The sequence below is a fragment of the Balaenoptera physalus genome, assembly GCF_965194825.1.
Source record: "Balaenoptera physalus genome assembly, chromosome: 2".
Taxonomy (NCBI): domain Eukaryota; kingdom Metazoa; phylum Chordata; class Mammalia; order Artiodactyla; family Balaenopteridae; genus Balaenoptera; species Balaenoptera physalus.
In genome coordinates this window covers 41860342-41879906 of record NC_138883.1, presented here as the reverse complement: position 1 = coordinate 41879906, position 19565 = coordinate 41860342, and the positions used below count along the sequence as shown (strand labels likewise).

At 39.4% G+C, this 19565-nt stretch overlaps 1 protein-coding gene across 1 annotated transcript in view; it reads right to left on the bottom strand.

Annotated features, from left to right (window-relative positions):
• Positions 1-19565, bottom strand: part of CCDC175 (coiled-coil domain containing 175) — an 84369-nt gene that overhangs the window by 20056 nt on the left and 44748 nt on the right. The window contains exons 10-15 of the mRNA XM_082450520.1: positions 17453-17589; positions 15165-15275; positions 14258-14329; positions 7096-7231; positions 6406-6537; positions 364-502 (exon numbers count right to left, since the gene is read on the bottom strand). Of these exons, the coding sequence (XP_082306646.1) occupies positions 364-502; positions 6406-6537; positions 7096-7231; positions 14258-14329; positions 15165-15275; positions 17453-17589 (727 nt within the window). The remainder of the gene's footprint in view (positions 1-363; positions 503-6405; positions 6538-7095; positions 7232-14257; positions 14330-15164; positions 15276-17452; positions 17590-19565) is intronic.

Sequence of the window (19565 nt, the reverse complement as noted above, 5' to 3'; positions counted from 1 at the left end):
GTCAAGCTGTAAATTCATGTTAAGAAACAAAAAATTTTTCACATGGCAGGAGATAAAGGAGTTGGTTCTACCTTTGCCAAGTACAGAGAGAAATGATATAATATAGTTGCTACTAATTCTTAATGTTAAACAGTTTTAAAAGAGAAAAGGAGAAATTTGACAAGAGTTAACAGTAAGATTGTGGTGCAGAGAAGAGGAAATTAGTAGAAGAGGCAAAAACTAGAGAATAGAGAGTTAAAGGTGATGGGAGAGGTTGGGAGAATTTCACCATTGGCTTGTGATGAATGATCCACTTTGTGTTAGCAGACAACAGTGAAATCCTTACCTGGGCTGGAGTTCAATTACTAAGTGCTTCATATGTACCTGTAAGAATATCAACGAGATTTTCAAATTGTCTGTTTTTGTCCATGTATTCTTCTTCTGCCACCTGAAGCTGTGGAAGACACTCGACTAGTTCACCTTCCTTTTCTTTGTTAATTTGTGTTTCCTCAGCGAATCTTTGCTTTAAAGACAGTAAAGCTGATTGTGAGGTATGATTTTGGAGAATTCACACAGCATTCTAGAGTAGAGGGTAAGTTCTTTGGTGGGGAAAGTTCTGTCTGTCTTGGACTCCTCTTATCCTAAGGTGCATAGCAAGGTATCTGGGGCTTCCCTGGTGGCGCAGTGGTTGAGAATCTGCTTGCCAATGCAGGGGACACGGGTTCGAGCCCTGGTCTGGGAAGATCCCACGTGCCGCGGAGCAACTAGGCCCATGAGCCACAATTACTGAGCCTGGGCGTCTGGAGCCTGTGCTCCGCAACAAGAGAGGCCGCGATAATGAGAGGCCCGCGCACCGCGATGGAGAGTGGCCCCCACTTGCCGCAACTAGAGAAAGCCCTCGCACAGAAACGAAGACCCAACACAGCCATAAATAAATAAATAAATAAATAAATAAATAAATAAACCCAAAAGTTTAAAAAAAAAAAAAGTTACTAATCGCTGCATATTACAGGGAAACAAAGACTGGCCAGATGTTTCAAACACAGGGTTTATTTAAAAAAAAAAAAAAAGAAAAAAAGAAAGGTATCTGGCACATACTAGATATTTAATAAATATTTGTTGGCTCACTCACTGACTCTCTGGCAATCTATACTGTTAGGAGATTAAATTCACTGGGCTCTCCAAAGATCCTTTCAGTTCTATAGCTGTACTGCTATGGTTCTATTACTGCTACCTAATGTGTACCCCAAACACATATTTGAGAAACTTTCTCTTGATTGATATTTTATGAAAAAAACAAAACAAAACCAGGCAGCAAAATAAAATATACACCAGCTCTAAGAAATGTGGATGTAAGTAAGAAATGGGAAGGGGGTAGAAATAAATGGATATGATACTACAATAAATGGGTTAAAAGTGCTGAAAGCAAAACATGAAAATGCCTGCTTATTTATTCAAACTCAGGTTTTATTTAGTTTCAAGTGGAATATAGTTGAATCTCTCTTGGAAAGTCAGGGTGGATTTAAAATAGTGACTAAGGCAAAGACAGCCAACTGACATTTACTATCCACTCTCCTGTCCTTCGATAGCAGGACTCTTTGAGTTTTAGCTGAGCATATGGCTGCCAACTAGAGGGATTTCTCAGCTTCCCTTGCAGGTGGGTGTGACCAATGAGTTTGTGAGTGAAAGTGAGGTGTGCCATTTCTGGGTCCTGACCCTGCAACAGGAAGGGGTATGTGCCCCCTGGGTCCTTCCTCCTTCCCCCGGCTGGAAGAGGATGAGAATGGAAGCTGCCACTTGGACCCACAGATGTTAGCCTCATGCTGAGGGTGGCAGAGCTACCCTTCCAGCCCTCCACCCCTTCCCTTCAGCCTATACTGGGAAAGAGAAATCAACATCTCTCTTCTGTAATGACCATGTCAGAAGTATCTGAGTATCCGTCTTAAATAGATACTCAGACTCAAAGATTTAAACTGGCCATAATTGACCCAGTTTACTCTTAAAAACTTTTATTTTTATTTTTTATTTTTATCTAAGTTGCATACACACATAATTTAAAGGAAACCCTGAGGGCCAGCAGAGCAATGCCAGACATGCTTCCCCAGCGGGAGATGCCCTCACAACATAGCCTACCAGAGGCTAGTTTCCATTGACCCCACCAAAGCAGTAACTTAGTGCAAGAGAAGGAGATCCACAGGGGTAGATGTGAAGGACTCCCTGGCCTAGAAACCCCATGTTTAAATTGGAACCAACATCTCTTGGGCATACCTTCTAGGTCCATACAAGGGACGTGCCCATTTAAAAGAGGCACCAAATCCAGGAAAGCCCAATGCTCTGGTTTCCCGCTAGTTATTCTCCTGGTCAAGATGCAGCATACTAATAAAGGGTTGTTCTATATAAGCAATGTTGCCTGATAATACAACTGATAATCCACCTTTATCAGGCTACTAGGGGAAGAGCCAGAAAGTTACGCCAAGGTCAATTTCCCAGTAAAAGATAGAGGATTGTTAACCCTTTAGTACACATCTTGCTTATGTTCACTGCATTTTGGCATCTCTTTGATAGAGCACCTTGCTCGCACCCTAATTAATACAGTGATATGCTGTCCCATTCCAAATTACCATTAGAACCCTTATGAATAATACAGAAAGACAAAAACATACATAAAACACCGTAATATAAAAATATTACTATGCAGAATCAGGAGTAAATTCTCCAGACTGCAGTATTAAGAAACCCATATCTATATTATATTCTGTAAAAAAAAAAAAAAAGAATGGCCTGGGGGGATAAGGAGGCATGTGAATGCATTCATTCATTCCCCTTGCCTGCACAAGGCTGAGGCTGCCAGCACCACCCTGACAAGAAACGACGCTCTTGTTTTATGCTTGGAGTGAGGGTTTGGGTATCAGATGCTGCTGCAGCTCAGGCAAGGTGGTGTTTGCTGGCTCAGCTTCTTGGAGTTGGGTGACCTGTCAGGCCCACAGCTTCCTCAGATCATTCAAATCTTCCCTCAGCTTCCCTGAGTCCTGAGCCACGTGCATACATAGCCCAGTGATGAAAGGCTCCGGCTTCTGCTGCAATTTCTGGGGGTTGAAGCCTTGGAAAGGAGAGAGGCCAATGCAGGTACCAGTCCAAGCTCACGAGTTCCGCTCATCCTGCGACTTCCAGTTTGACCTTGCTTTCTCCACTTCCTGCCCATCTTTCCTTCCCAACTGCCTACCCTGCTGCCTTTGGGCCCCGGCTCCAGATGTAAAGCTGAAGGACTCACTAGACTATATCACGAGCTCCCACAATGGCAGAAGGTCAAATCCTCTAATAAACCCCTTTACTGGTAGCTCTGTTTCTCTGACTGAACCTTGCCAGATACAGGGCTGAAGGACCCAGCAGATCCAACCGTGATCAATGTGTCAGTGCTAGATCAGAGTGATGCAGAAGGCTTTGCAAGCTCTGATAGGAACATTGTAGCGGAGGCCCCTGGGTATCGGAGCCAAGTCTATAGAAGACGTAGTCACAGCACCGCCTAGAAGAAAACACCTCTCAAGATTTGGAAGTTTACATTCTGAACCAGTGACTAATATTCAGGGCTGTTTTCCCTGGGAATTTTGGGTCAGGGGCCCAAGTAGCAGTGGGCTTTCTCACTATTAAACCTAATGATTTTGCTCTCCCTCCCTGTGAATTTGGGCTCTGTCAGTCCAGAGATCTTACTACTGGTGAGAAGAATGATTCTATCAAGGGTACAATACTGGTTCCATAAACCAAAATCTGAGGGTGTTTCCTCTCCATTTTGGGCTCCTCATGCCACTGAACTAAAGGTAGAAATGGGATTCCAATGTGCCCAGGGTTGTTGATGATGATTTTCAAGGGGAAAAGGGATTTATAATAATGTCGCACAGGCTGCCATCTGTCCGTGACTTTGCGTAAATGAGGCACAGGTGGACGGAGTCCTGCAGGGAGCACACAGCCTGGCAAGCAGACTGTCTGCAGAAATTTTCTCATCTGCAGTCTTATACTTCTAATTTACTTATTTTGCCTAATTTCATTGTATAGGCTTGAATGCAATGTTAAATGGTGTCCTTGTCTTACTCCTGACTCTAAGAGGATTGCCCTCATTTGTTTACCATGAAGTACGACTGGTAAACTCCGTCAGCTCTATTTCAAAAAACATCTGAGATGCTGACTACTTCCAACCGCCTCCTCAGTTATCATTCTGGTTCAAGCTACTTGAACCACTTGGCATATTGCTCTAGTTTGCTAATTGGTCTTTCTGCATCCACCAGTGCTTTCCTAAATTCTGCTCAACATAGCAGCTAGAGTGATCCTATTTAAATGAAAATCAGATTATTTCAGAATAAATAATCTTCACTCAGAACCTACTATTGGTTTCCCAGCCCATGCAGAGTGAAAGACAAAGTTCTCACAAGGTGTGGCAAGCCTGGGGATGCCCCTTTTAGATCTACCCTCAAGGAAGAATTCACTGTCCTGTGGCAAGGGGTGTGGTTAGCTGACAGTCTCCAGTGTGGTTGGCTCCTTCAGAGTGGCCTTGGCTATCCAGCCAAGACCATGCTCTTTGAGGGGCGGCCTCCAACTAACTATGTGAGCAAAGAGATGGTACAAGGGTAGAGCCCTTTCTGCCCAAGGCAGGCCTCTTCTAATGGACGATCCTTGCTCTGGAGTTTCCCAGAGAGTTTGCAGTTTACATAATGGTCCCTGCCCAGTCCTTTCATAGGCATTACACCTTAATAAACCTTTGCACTCCTAATTCCATGTCAGCATCTGCTTCTGGAAGATGAGTCCCTAGAACCTCCAGCACTCTCCCCCATCTCTGCTGCAATCACACTGCCTCCTTGTCATTCCTCTAATAGGACAGTCCTGCCTCAGAACCTGCATGCTCAGCGTGTCCTCTGCCTGCAGCCGCCTTCTCCAGATATCTGCATATCACACTTCCTCATAGCCTTTGGGGCTGTACCCTTCTCTGATTCCCTGTTTAAAATGGCACACAGACCGCATTACATACACTCACCCTATCCCACTTCCCTGTTTTATTTTCTCTAGAGCATTTATCACCACTGAATATATTACATGGTCTACTGTTTACCTTGTTATTTTCAATCTCCCCAACCCCACTGGAATGTAAGCTTCATAAGGCTTCTGTTTCTTTCCCTCTTTTTAAAAATTTCTAGTTTTCAGCATCTAGAAAAATACTGGGTACCCACACATGCTACAACCAATGGAGAAATGCTTTCCGCCTTGCTTCTTCCTTCTGTTCCTTCTAATTTTGTATAGGTTTGTGCAATGCTTTCTTTCCCTGGTTTGTTCCCTGAGTTGTGCCAGTTCCCATTTCCCCTCTTCCTATTTCTGGCCATCCCCTTCTGACGTCTCTTCCCTGAGTTCCTATATTTCCATATTGCTAATCTTCCTTGGCACTTCTATGAAATTATTTTTTTCTGAATTCATGGAGGGGTGTTGAGTCACAGTTTTCATCTGTTCCAGCACCATTTTTCTGAGCGTTCTTCATTTGATGGAAAGTTTCATTGCCCCTTCACTTGTTTTTCTCATAGTATTTTTGTGTGTAAGACATATCTGCTTCTTTTTTGCTATTTACATTGGAAAGAATTGGCTTTTTATGGGACCAGTTATCTGCAGAGGGTTTCTGCAGGACGTGGCAGGGTGTGTGTGGTGGGAGGAAGAGTGGGCTTGGACCAGGGTAAGATCTAAACTTTGAAATGTAAGGCTCCCTACTCCCTTGCCTTCAAATAAAGCTTCTCTTTGGGGTAGTCAGGCCTTTTTTTTCCCTCTTCAAACTGAATCAAGTTCAGGAAGCCTTCTGCTACCATCTCTTTTCTCCCCAGCTACTCTTCCAATGGTGGTCTCCAAGAAACATGCCCTTGTCTATCAAGGTAACACCATCACCTTGAAAAGGTTTGTTTTCTGCTGTGTTTCCAGAGACCTAGCCACTCTGGGCCTCCTGGGTCCTTGCAGTGACTTTTCTCTCCACTTCCCCCATCATCCATGCTCTATTCTACCTCAGGTCAGCCCTTGGCAGTTCCCAGGTCAGTGCCATGCCCTGTCTTTAAGGAGGACTTCTGAGATTGGCCTTCTTGGTCTCCCTCACCCTTCATTATTCTCTCCAGCCTCTCCTGTTCCGGCTCTGCATGGTTTTACCCAACACTCCACCTGTCTCCATGGATTTTGCCAGCACTTCCACAAAACTTGGAGTGTGTGATTTTTTTTTTTTTTAACTGAAAACATATTTCTTTTTGTTCTATTTCGTTTTTAGAAAAAGAAGAAAGATTCAGAATTTAATTGTAGTCTTGTTTATACTAGAAGATTTACTTTACTTCTAACTGATTAAAATAGCATGAAATACACCCTCCCCTGCATATCACCATCTAAAATTATTCTTAGACGTAAAATAAAATTTACCTCATACTTGCTCAACTCTCGAATTAACTTTTTTTCTTTGGCAACAAATTCCTCTTCCTCTTGTTTTAATTCTAATGTAAGTTGTTCAATCTGTGCCAAAAACTCATTGATCTCATTTTCTCTGAAACTGGTCTAATTAGGGGAAATAAATGAGGATTTATCATTTGTTTTGTAGCAGTCAGTATTACATTTTCAAACAGCCAGGTAAATTAATATTTCTGTGCATGAGACTTGGCTCTGATTTCAGGTTATATTATTTCTCAGTAACCACTGAGGGGGATCTTATTTTCCCTCCAGAGATTAATTTCTTCACCAAACAATAGCTATAAATGACATGAGGAAATGGGGAATGGGAGTAGTAGGGGATGGAGGGTAGGCAGAGGATAAATATAGGAGCTAAATAAATGATGTTTAGTCTCCTTATTTTTAGATAGTTTCCCTAAACACTATCTTCAAGTTTCAGTTACATGCTTCAAGAGCATATTCTGGAGAGAATTGCTACTTTGCTAAATTCCTAAAGTTAATACACAGCAATTGGCTACATTTCTCAAGAAAGTTACATAATTCACTCTAAACATGAAATCAGCAGAAAGCAAAATACCTTTTAATAAGGTAAGGTTTAATGAAATACTGAAGAATTACTGACATGCAATATAGGGAGTAAATACTAAGTTCCTTGAGTTTCTTTACCTCTTGTAATAATTCACTGCGTCTAAGTTCAGCATCCTGAATTTTATCTATAATTTCTTGTATTTCAGCCCTTATCATGTTGGTCCAACGTGCATGTTTTTTTAGCAAACAAGCTATTTTCCACTGAGTTATAATACTAGAGATTAGAACAAAAAGAATTATCATCAAATTGACATCATAGTTTACTGAAAAGATGAAGGAATTCAAAACAAAACAAATCCTACTATGATTATATAAAATTGTTTGTGCCATTGATGATGTAGACTAGACATGTTAGCTGAAAAAATAAGACAAAACATTAACTGCCTCAATGCCATCTCTGCAAGTTGCTTCACATTAAGTTGTGTCAGTACATCCAACAGGACAGTGGACAAACCACACTTTACCTAGAGCTTGCCTCCTCTAGGTAAAGGAGAGAAATGGGGAAGGCTCGGGGGTGTTTGAAAAAGAAGAGTCCCAGACAGAAATAGTAAAAGAATTACCTAAACTACTCAAAGTGCTAGTAAGAAATTTCAAGCTTCTAGGTTCTCAAATTTTTCTCTCCATTACAACGTAAAAAAACTATATAACTAGAGAAGAGTAAAAATGTGCAATTGGAGTCTTAAAAATAATATTATAATAAAGACAACAATAATAAAATATAGCTATGTTTCTGCAAGTGCTTTCTAGGTGCCAGGCACTGAGCTACATACTGTACATCGATCATCTCATTTACCATTCACAGCAACCTTACAAAGCGGGTGCTACTATCATTCCTCACTTTATAGGGATGGGAGCGGAGAGATTATTAAATAACTTAGCCCCGGTCACAGAGCCGATAAGAGGCAGAGCAAATAAAGTAGTCCATCTGTAGAGCAAACAAAGTAGTCCATCTGTAGAGTACTTAACCACTCTCCTCTGTCCCTGCACATCACCTTCCTTACTGGTACACATAGGAGCATGGATGAGCAAAGAGGCATTGCATAGCTTGGCAATTTTACTCTTTGGTGACTTCACATAATTGGAATGAAAAACTTTGTTTCTGTTCAATGCCAAAAAAATCAAACTAACAAACACATCTAGATCCAAGAAAACTCACACAATTTAATTTGGGGAAATAATTTCCTTGGACTCTAGCAAGCAACAAGCACTCTGACATCCTTCCAACTTTGAGGCACTGTTAATTAAGATAACATATACTGAGATTGGTTCAAGATGGCAGAGTAGAAGGACATGCACTCACTCCCTCTTGTGAGAGCACCGGAATCACAATTAACTGCTGAACAATCATCAACAGGAAGACACCGGAACTCACCAAAAAAGATACCCCACATCAAAGACAAAGGAGAAGCCACAATGAGACGGTAGGAGGGGCGTAATCAAATAAAATCAAATCCCATAACCATTGGGTGGGTGACTCACAAACTGGAGAACAATTATACTACAGAAGTCCACCCACTGGAGTGAAGGTCCTGAGCCCCACGTCAGGCTTCCCAACCTGGGGATACGGCAATGGGAGGAGGAATTCCCAGAGAATCCGACTTTGAAGGCTAGCGGGATTTGATTGCAGGACTTCAACAGGACTGGAGGAAACAGAGACTCAACTGTTGAAGGGCACACACAAAGAAGTGTGCACATCAGGACTCAGGGGAAAGGAGCAGTGACCCCACAGGAGACTGAACCAGACCCACCTGCTAGTGTTGGAGGGTCTGCCAGAGGTGGGGTGGGGGGATGTGGCTCACTGCAGGGACAAGGACAATGGCAGCAGAAGTTCTAGGAAGTACTCCTTGATGTGAACCCTCCCAGAGTCCGCCATTAACCCAACCAAAGAGCCTGCAGGCTCACGTGCTGAGTCACCTCAGGCGAAACAACCAACAGGGAGGGAACTCAGCCCCACCCATCAGCAGACAAGGGGATTAAAGTTTTTCTGAGCTCTGCCCATCAGAGCAACAACCAGCTCTACCCACAACCAGTCCCTCCCATCAGGAAGTTTGCACAAGCCTCTTAGAAAGCCTCATCCACCAGAGGACAGACAGCAGAAACAAGAAGAACTACAGTCCTGAAGCCTGTGGAACAAAAACCACATTCACAGAAAGACACACAAAATGAAAAGGCAAAGGACTATGCACCAGTTGAAGGAACAAGATAAAACCCCAGAAAAACAACTAAACAAAGTGGAGATAGGCAACCTTCCAGAAAAAGAATTCAGAATAATGATAGTGAAGATGATCCAGAACCTTGGAAAAAGAATGGAGGCAAAGATCGAGAAGATGCAAGAAATGTTTAACAAAGACTTAGAAGAATTAAACAACAAACACCTAGAAGAATTAAAGAACAAACAAACAGAGATGAACAATACAATAACTGAAATGAAAAATACACTAAAAGGAATCAATAGCAGAATAACTGAGGCAGAAGAACAGATAACTGACCTGGACGACAGAATGGTGGAATTCACTGCCACGGAACAGAATAGAGAAAAAAGAATGAAAAGAAATAAAGACAGCCTAAGAGACCTCTGGGACAACATTAAATGCAACATTCACATTATAGGGGTCCCAGAAAGAGAAGACAGACAGAAAGGACCCCAGAAAATACTTCAAGAGATTATAGTCGAAAACTTCCCTAATGTGGGAAAGGAAATAGTCACCCAAGTCCAGAAGCACAGAGTCCCAGGCAGGATAAACCCAAGGAGAAACACACTGAGACACATAGTACTCAAACTGACAGAAATTAAAGACAAAGAAAAACTATTAAAAGCAACAAGGGAAAAAGGACAAATAACATACAAGGGAAGTCCCATAAGGTTAACAGCTGATTTCTCAGCAGGAACTCTACAAGCCAGAAGGGAGTGGCATGATATATTTAAAGTGATGAAAGGGAAGAATGTACAACCAAGATTAATCTACTTGGTAAGGATCACATTCGGATTCAATAAAGAAATCAAAAGCTTTACAGACAAGCAAAAGCTAAGAGAATTCAGCACCACCAATCCAGATCTACAACAAATGCTAAAGGAACTTCTCAAAGTGGGAGAAGAAAAAGACCTACAAAAACAAACCAAAAACAATTAAGAAAATGGTAATAGGAACATACATATCAATAATTACCTTAAATGTGAATGGATTAAATGCTCCAACCAAAAGACACAGGCTTGCTGAATAGATACAAAAACAAGGCCCATATACATGCTGTCTACAAGAAGCCCACTTCAGACCTAGGGACACATAAAGACTGAAAGTGAGGGGATGGAAAAAGATATTGCATGCAAATGGAAATCAAAAGAAAGCTGGAGAAACAATACTCATATCAGATAAAGTAGACTTTAAAATAAAGAATGTTACAAGAGACAAGAAAGGACACTACATAATGATCAAGGGATCAATCCAAGAAGAAAATATAACAATTATAAATAAATATGCACCAACATAGAAGCACCTCAATACATAAGGCAAATGCTAACAGCTATAAAAGAGGAAATTGACAATAACACAGTAATAGTGGGGGACTTTAACACCTCACTTACACCAATGGACAGATCATCCAGACAGAAAATTAATAAGGAAACACAAGCTTTAAATGACACAATAGACCAGATAGATTTCATTGATATTTATAGGACATTCCATCCAAAAACAGCAGATTGCTCTTTCTTCTCAAGTGCACACAGAACATTCTCCAGGATAGATCACATCTTGGGTCACAAATCAAGCCTCAGTAAATTTAATAAAACTGAAATCATATCAAGCATCTTTTCTGACCACAATGCTATGAGATTAAAAATCAATTACAGGGAAAAAAATGTAAAAAAGACAAACACATGGAGGCTAAACAATACGTTACTAAATAACCAAGAGATCACTGAAGAAATCAAAGAGGAAATCAAAAAATACCTAGAGATAAATGACAACGAAAACACGATGATCCAAAACCTATGAGATGCAGCAAAAGCAGTTCTAAGAGGGAAGTTTATAGCAATACAATCCTACCTCAAGAAACAAGAAACATCTCAAATAAACTAACCTTACACCTAAAGGAACTAGAGAATGCAAAACAAACAAAACCCAAAGTTAGTAGAAGGAAAGAAATCATAAAGATCAGAGCAGAAATAAATGAAATAGAAACAAAGAAAACAATAGCACAGATCAATGAAACTAAAAGCTGGTTATGTGAGAATATAAACAAAATTGATAAACCTTTAGCCAGACTCATCAAGAAAAAGAAGGAGAGGACTCAAATCAATAAAATTAGAAATGAAAAAGGAGAAGTTACAATGGACATCGCAGAAATACAAAGCATCCTAAGAGACTACTACAAGCAACACTATGCCAATAAAATGGACGACCTGGAAGAAATGCTTAGAAAGGTATAACCTTCCAAGACTGAACCACAAAGAAATAGAAAATATGAACAGACCAAGTAATGAAATTGAAACTGTGATCTAAAATCTTCCAACAAACAAAAGCCCAGGACCAGATGGCTTCACAGGTGAATTCTATAAAGCATTTAGAGAAGAGCTAACACTCATCCTTCTCAAACTCTTCCAAAAAACTGCAGAGGAAGGAACACTCCCAAACTCATTCTACAAGGCCACTATCACCCTGACACCAAAACCAGACAAAGATACTACAAAAAAAGAAAATTACAGACCAATATCACTGATGAATATAGATGCAAAAATCCTCAACAAAATACTAGCAAACAGAATCCAACAACACATTAAAAGGATCATACACCACAATCAAGTGGGAATTATCCCAGGGATGCAAGGATTCTTCAATATATGCAAATCAATCAATGTGATACACCATATTAGCAAATTGAAGAATAAAAACCATATGATCATCTCAACAGATGCAGAAAAAACTTTTGACAAAATTCATCACCCATTTATGATAAGAACTCCCCAGAAAGTGGGCATAGAGGGAACCTACCTCAACATAATAAAGGCCATATACAACAAACCCACAGCAAACATCATTCTTAAGGGTGAAAAACTGAAAGCATTTCCTCTACGATCAGGGACAAGACAAGGATGTCCCTCTCGTCACTATTATTCAACATAGTTTTGGAAGTCCTAGCCATGGCAATCAGAGAACAAAAAGAAATCAAAGGAATACAAATTGGAAAAGAAGAAGTAAAACTGTCACTGTTTGCAGATGACATGGTACTATACATAGAGAATTCTAAAGATGCCACGAGAAAACTACTAGAGCTAATCAATGAATTTGGTAAAGTTGCAGGACACAGAATTAATGCACAGAAATCTCTTGCATTCCTATATGCTAACAACAAAGTATCAGAAAGAGAAAGTAAGGAAACAATACCATTCACCATTGCAACAAAAAGAATAAAATACTTAGGAATGAACCTACCTAAGGAAGTAAAATACCTGTACTTAGAAAACTATAAGATACTGAGGAAAGAAATCAAAGATGACACAAACAGAAGGAGAGATACACCGTGTTCTTGGATTGGAAGAATCAATATTGTGAAAATGACTATACTACCCAAAGCAATCTAAAGATTCAATGCAATCCCTATCAAATTAGCAATGGCATTTTTTTTACAGAACTAGAACAAAAAATCTTAAAATTTGTATGGCGACACAAAAGACCCTGAATAGCCAAAGTGATCTTGAGGGAAAAAAACGGAGCTGGAGGAACCAGACTCCCGGTCTTCAGACTATACTACAAAGCTACAGTAATCAAGACAGTATGGTACTCGCACAAAAACAGAAATACAGATCAATGGAACAGGATAGAAAACCCAGAGATAAACCCAAATACCTCGTCAACTAATCTATGACAAAGAAGGCAAGGATATACAATGGAGAAAAGACAGTCTCTTAAATAAGTGGTGCTGGGAAAACTGGACAGCTACATGTGAAAGAATGAAATTATAACACTCCCTAACACCATACACAATAATAAACTCAAAATGGCTTAAAGACCTAAATGGAAGACCGGACACTATAAAACTCTTAGAGAAAAACATAGGAAGAACACTCTTTGACATAAATCACAGCAAGATCTTTTTTGACCCACCTCCTAGAGTAATGGAAATAAAAACAAAAATAAACAAATGGGACCTAATGAAACTTCAAAGCTTTTGCACAGCAAAGGAAACTATAAACAAGACAAAAAGACAACTCTCAGAATGGGAGAAAATATTTGCAAATGAATCAATGGACAAAAGATTAATCTCCAAACTATATAAACAGCTCATGCAGCTCAATATTAAAGAAACAAACAACCGAATCCAAAAATGGGCAGAAGACCTAAACAGACATTTATCCAAAGAAGACATACAGATGGCCAAGAAACACATGAAAAGCTGCTCAATATCACTAATTATTAGAGAAATGCAAATCAAAACTACAATGAGGTATCACCTCACACCAGTTAGAATGGGCATCGACAAACAATCTACAAACAATAAATGCTGGAGAGGGTGTGGAGAAAAGGGAACCCTCTTGCACTGTTGGTGGGAATGTAAATTGATACAGCCACTATGGAGAATAGTATGCAGGTTCCTTAAAAAACTGAAAATAGAATTACCATATGACCCAGCAATCCCACTACTGGGCATATACTGACAGAAAACCATAATTTAAAAAGACACATGCACCCCAACGTTCATTGCAGCACTATTTACAATAGCCAGGTCATGGAAGCAACCTAAATGCCCATCGACAGACGAATGGATAAAGAAGATGTGGTACATATATACAATGGACAGACAAATGGATAAAGAAGATGTGGTACATATATACAATGGAACATTACTCAGCCATAAAAAGGAATGAAACTGGGTCATTTGTAGAGATGTGGATGGACCTAGAGACTGTCATACAGAGTGAAGTAAGTCAGAAAGAGAAAAACAAATATTGAATATTAACATATATATGTGAAATCTAGAAAAATGGTACAGATGAACTGGTTTGCAAGGCAGAAATAGAGACACAAATGTAAAGAACAAACGTATGGACACCAAGGGGGGGAAAGCTGAGGGGGCGTGGGGGGGGGATGAATTGGGAGATTGGGATTGAAATACATACACTAATATGTATAAAATAGATAACTAATAAGAACCTGCTGTATAAAAATTAAATAAATAATATCAAATTTTAAAAAGATAACATATACTACTTATAATATAAATGAGGTTTTTTTTTTTTTACCATCTCTGATTTTTTCTTTCCAGGTTGTCGTTCAGGACTTTTATTTGTTTCCGATATACTTCCTTTGTTGCTCTAAAAACAAGAAAAATATATTGGATTTCGCATTTGTGGGAGCTGTTAAAATGTATAGTAGACTTTACGTATAATTCACATGCACAATAAGGCTACCATCTAATTGGGAGACAAAACAAACCTTGTGAAACAACTAAAGATTTTAGTGGCAGACTAATGGAAAGACAATTACAATTTTTGCAAGTGCAAACTGATTTTGCAAGTATTGAAGCCAAGGATAGGGAAGAACGGATTTTGGCGAGGCAGTTGAGGAAAGGTTATTAGAGGATAATGTTTAATAGAGGGAGGAACATGGATTGCCAGAATGGAGGTGCAATCTCACCAAGGAAAGGACATCATCATCTGCAAAGAAACAGAGGAAAGGAGCAGCAAGTCAGGACTCTTGTGACTAAGGCAAACTTGCTGCATACAGAGGACATGAAGGGAAATAACACTGTGACATAGGAAGGGTTAAGGTCAACAAATTGGTGAGGAACTCTGGGTTCTAGACTGAGTTCTGATTTGCTGCCATGTATAATTTAGAAAGCCAATAAAGATTCTTGAATTTGGGATAAGTGGTAATTAAGGATGGAAGATGTGCTTGTGAATCTGGGATGGAGGGGAATGTGAAGGCTGTAACAGAGGTATTAGACGCAGCTTATGTAAAACTCAGTGCCTGTCTATCCTTTCAGTCAAAGATTTGATGATCATGACTTTTCTGGACTGTAAAAGAGAGAGAGTCAATTATGAACCTCCTTTTCTATAGTATATTAGAAATTGGCATAGATTTGTTGTTACTATTAAAAAATAAATGTAGAGGAATGAAGATTAAAATTTTCAAAGGCAACAAACATACCGATGAAGCTCATTGAGTGTGATAAGTCCTTCTTCCATATTTTTGATGTCTACTTTTCTTTTTGATAGGAAGTTTTCTTTCTGAGCTATAAATGCCAGTTGTTTCTGATTTCTACCATGAAAAAACAGAGTAATCATATATTTAAGGTTGAAATAATCATTTTTAACTCCTTAGCATAAGAAAATATGCAACCACAAACAAGAATTTAAAAAGTAGTTTGGAAAGTTCAGTTCATGAACTGTTTATCAAATAAATTAGTAAAAATAGAAACAGTCTTCTTGCTAGTGGTGGCTAAATATAAATTTATGAAAATCTCTAAGCTATGAAAGGAACATTAACTGCAATAGTAACCATAAAACCACAAGAACAATTCTATAGTACTTTATCCTGCTGAGTGAGTGTGTCTCTTTTAATGAATTTATCAGTTCTGTTATGTTATTTTGTAAAAGGTGGAGGAATCAATCAGACCGACTTTGGATAGTGGTCTACCTCTTCCTAGTAGTGTGACCTTGAAAAGAGACTTCACCTGTGGACAAGCCTCAGTTTCCCCATCCATAAAGTGGGGATCACAATACCTATCTCACTGGTTTTAAGGATTAACTGAGATGTAAAGTGCCAAAGCCAGTGGGTGGCACCCATGAGGCATTTTGTAAAGAGTGGTTATTTTTCGTCTCTAACTTACAGAGAGAATAATGGGAAGTTTACAATTTTGTTCAAATTTCTAGACATTGATAGGAATGTGCCTGTAACAGGAAGTACTTTATCTAAGTGTCTCATCTTCTTCAAAACTGCTATGGACTGAATTGTGTCCCCCCACAAATTCATATGTTGAAGCCCTAGGCCCCAGTGAGATAGTATTTGAAGATGGGGCCTTTGGGAGGTGATTAGATTTATATGAGGTCATGAGGATGGAGTCCTCATGGTGAGATTAGTGCCCTCATAACCAGAGACACCAGACAGCTCTCTCTCTCTCTCTCTCTCTCTTTCCCCTCTGTGAGGACACAGCAAGAAGGTAGTTGGCCATCTGCAAGTCAGGAAGAGAGCTCTCACCAGAACCTGACCATGCTGGCACCCTGATCTCAGATGTCCAGCCTCCAGAACTATGAGAAATCAATTTCTGTTGTTTAAACCTCCCGGTCTATGGTAATTTGTTATGGTAGCCCAAGCTGAAGAAGACAAAAACCAACAACAGTAGTAGATGTTTTATTGTTACAATTATTTGTCATCAGCACATTTTGTGACTCAAACTGATAACTTAGTATGGATCTGAGGAAAGTTTTTGCCTGAAGAATACTATTAGTAGGCTATTCAATTGGATGAGACAAAATGATTGCAATAACTCTCTGTATCCTAAATGCTACAACTGTGACCATAAATTCAGCTTCACATAAGTGGGCCTGGACACCATAATTACACTTCCATGTGATTTAACTTTGAGTGTAGTAATGTATTACTACTTACACAACTCATACTTGCAAGATGTTATTCTGTAATACTCATTAGGAAAACACTGGTGAAAGCCTACTACCTGCTAAGCAATGGACAAGATCCTGAAGAGACAGTGCTGAGTAAGACAGAGCAACTGCTCTGATCTGTTCATAGTTCAGTGGGACAAAGGGATTTGTACCCAGTTGACAACAATGCAGTGACTGATAAAAAGGAATGACCTCAGAGGGATGTTCCAGAAGGATCATTGTGGTGAGAGGGAGGTGGATAAGTTAGGGGTGGTAAAACAGAAAGTGGGAAGAACTTATGAGAGGCAAGCCAAACCAAAGAAGCTAAAAGGGGTGAAAAGAGTGGAGTTGGAGAGGAGGATAGGATATATTTGAGAAATATTTGGGAGATGGAATTTACAAGCCTTGGTGCTTGAATGGAGTCCTAGTAAAAGATAGGGGTTTCCTTGAATAATTTCCCAGTCTCTGGGTTAGGGGATTGTGTCAATGACAAAACCTTTTTCTGAGAAAGGAAATGTAGGTGCAAAGCCAGTTTCTGATGAAGGTAGATCTCATAGTTTCTCTAGGCAGTCTCATGGGGTAAAAGCATGATTATTCTTTCAAGAATCTGATTTAGAAGTAAAAATAATAGATTTGGAGTTTATGGATTTGATCTGACCCATATGAGGAAAGCATTATTCAGTATATATAGAGGCGCATTAGGAGTGTATTTATAATTGGGTAAAGAACATTTCATTGTTATCAATAGATTTTAAACTAGGATAAGCTTAAGTGGAGAAGCAACCCATAACTAAAGCATGTTGAGTCATGTATGGATTATGGATAGAAACATACTCAGAATAAATTTTCTGTTTCTGCATAAAAACTTTATCCTCCTCATTTAAGACAATCTTATGTTGTCTCGTAACAGTATGCAGTTTCTCTCGTAGATCTTTGTTCTTGAAATGACATTTGTGTAGCTTTTCAGCCATCTAGAAAAAAAAGGAATTGAAGTAGAGGATTTGTTTCACGGCTCTTTTGGTGGGCAACTCTCTAGAGCACTGGGTATATTACTTAACGTACAATGACTATGCCTTAAATGTTGAGTGATCTAATTCTATATCAAATATGTAATTGTACATTTTGGGGCCTCTTCTATAAATTATGACAAATGTGTAGAAAGGTAGTAAACACTGATGCCATAAAGTAAAGTAAAAAACCATAGTAAAGTAGTAAACCATAAAGTAATAATTGATATTGAAATAAGAATTGGGATTAATAAACTAGGATCATTCAACAAGATCTGTATGTCCTTTTCCCAGAAGATAAACTACACCAGGGAAAAGAAAATGTAACATCCATAGGAACTCTTGATCAAAACCTCTTTGACTGGATATCATGCTTAACTTTTGTTAAATATTTCTATTCAAGGACAAAAGATAGTACCCATTAGTGTTCTGAATGAGGTAAGAACTTTGTGCTTGGATGTCTCTACTGAATTGCTTCAAATGAGGTAAGAAAGTTAGGTTAGGTAGGAATGGTGGGCTAAGAATCACTAAAATAGATGGATGAAAAGAGTCCTTAAAAGTGTTGCAGAGGGGCTTCCCTGGCGCAGTGGTTAACAATCCGCCTGCCAATGCAGGGGACATGGGTTTGAGCCCTGGTCCGCAGAGCAACTAAGCCCTTGCGCCACAACTACTGAGCCTGCACTCTAGAGCCTGCGAGCCACAACTACTGAGCCCACCTGCCACAACTACAGAAGCCCATGCGCCTAGAGCCCATGCTCCACAACAAGAGAAGCCACTGCAATGAGAAGCCTGCGCACCACAACGAAGAGTAGCCTCCGCTCGCCACAACTAGAGAAAGTCCGTGCATAGCAACAAAGACCCAACGCAGCCAAAAATAAATAAATAAAATAAATAAATTTATTTTTAAAAAAAGTGTTGCAGAACTAACAAGATAATGAGGAATTAGTAAGCCTAATTCTACAAGAAAGCAAGAATCCAGACTGGTAAACCTAGCACTGAAAACTCCTTTTACTCTGAGGACATTTACTGATATAGAAGAAGCCACTTGGAATCTGAGATTTGGTTCTCTTACATGACAAGGGGGACAAAAGTCAACACTTAGAGCTCATCCAGGTGTTACGACTGATAAACCTCCTGACACATTAGTCTGGGATTCCAAAGAGCTTCACTCTCTGAAGAAGAGTGAATTAGAAGCTAACAAGCCATGGTCCAGCCTGACTTAGATCACCAGGGAACCTAAAGGTGGATTAAGGAGGTTTGGGACTGTTAACATCCCAGGTATCTGACAGAAGTGAATGAAATCTGTTCCTGAGAAATACACTGTCATCCTAGACCCCAAATTGTTTCTACAAACACGTTTTTTGAAGTACAATATCCAGTGTACAGTTTTCCAGCAGAAGGAAACAAGACAGCATGAACAGAAATTGGCAGAAACAATAGATGACAGAACCAGTCCTACAAAAATACCTGGTAAAACAACAACAACAACAAAAACCTGGTATTGGAAATAGACACTGAAATATAAAAATACTGTATTTATTATGATCAAAGAATACTAGTCATGCTTGAAAAATATGGCAAGGAATTGGAAACAATAAAGAGCAACAAAGCAGATTTGAAAATTACCAGTTGAAAAATACAATAACCAAAATTAAGAATTGAAATAAGACCATTCTGCCCAGAATGCAGCAGGGATAGACAAAAAGTAGAAAATAGAGAAGAGCGAGTAAGATACAGACAGGATATTTTATTAGCACACATAACTGTGTTCATATAATTGGAGTCTCAGAAAAAGAGGAAAAAGCATGGGACAAAAGAAATATGTGAACATATAATGGCTAAGAATTTTGCAGAACTTACAAAATACAGCAACTCACAGATTTAAGATGCCCAATAAATCCCAAGCAGGATAAATAAAAAGAAAAACTTGGACATGTCAC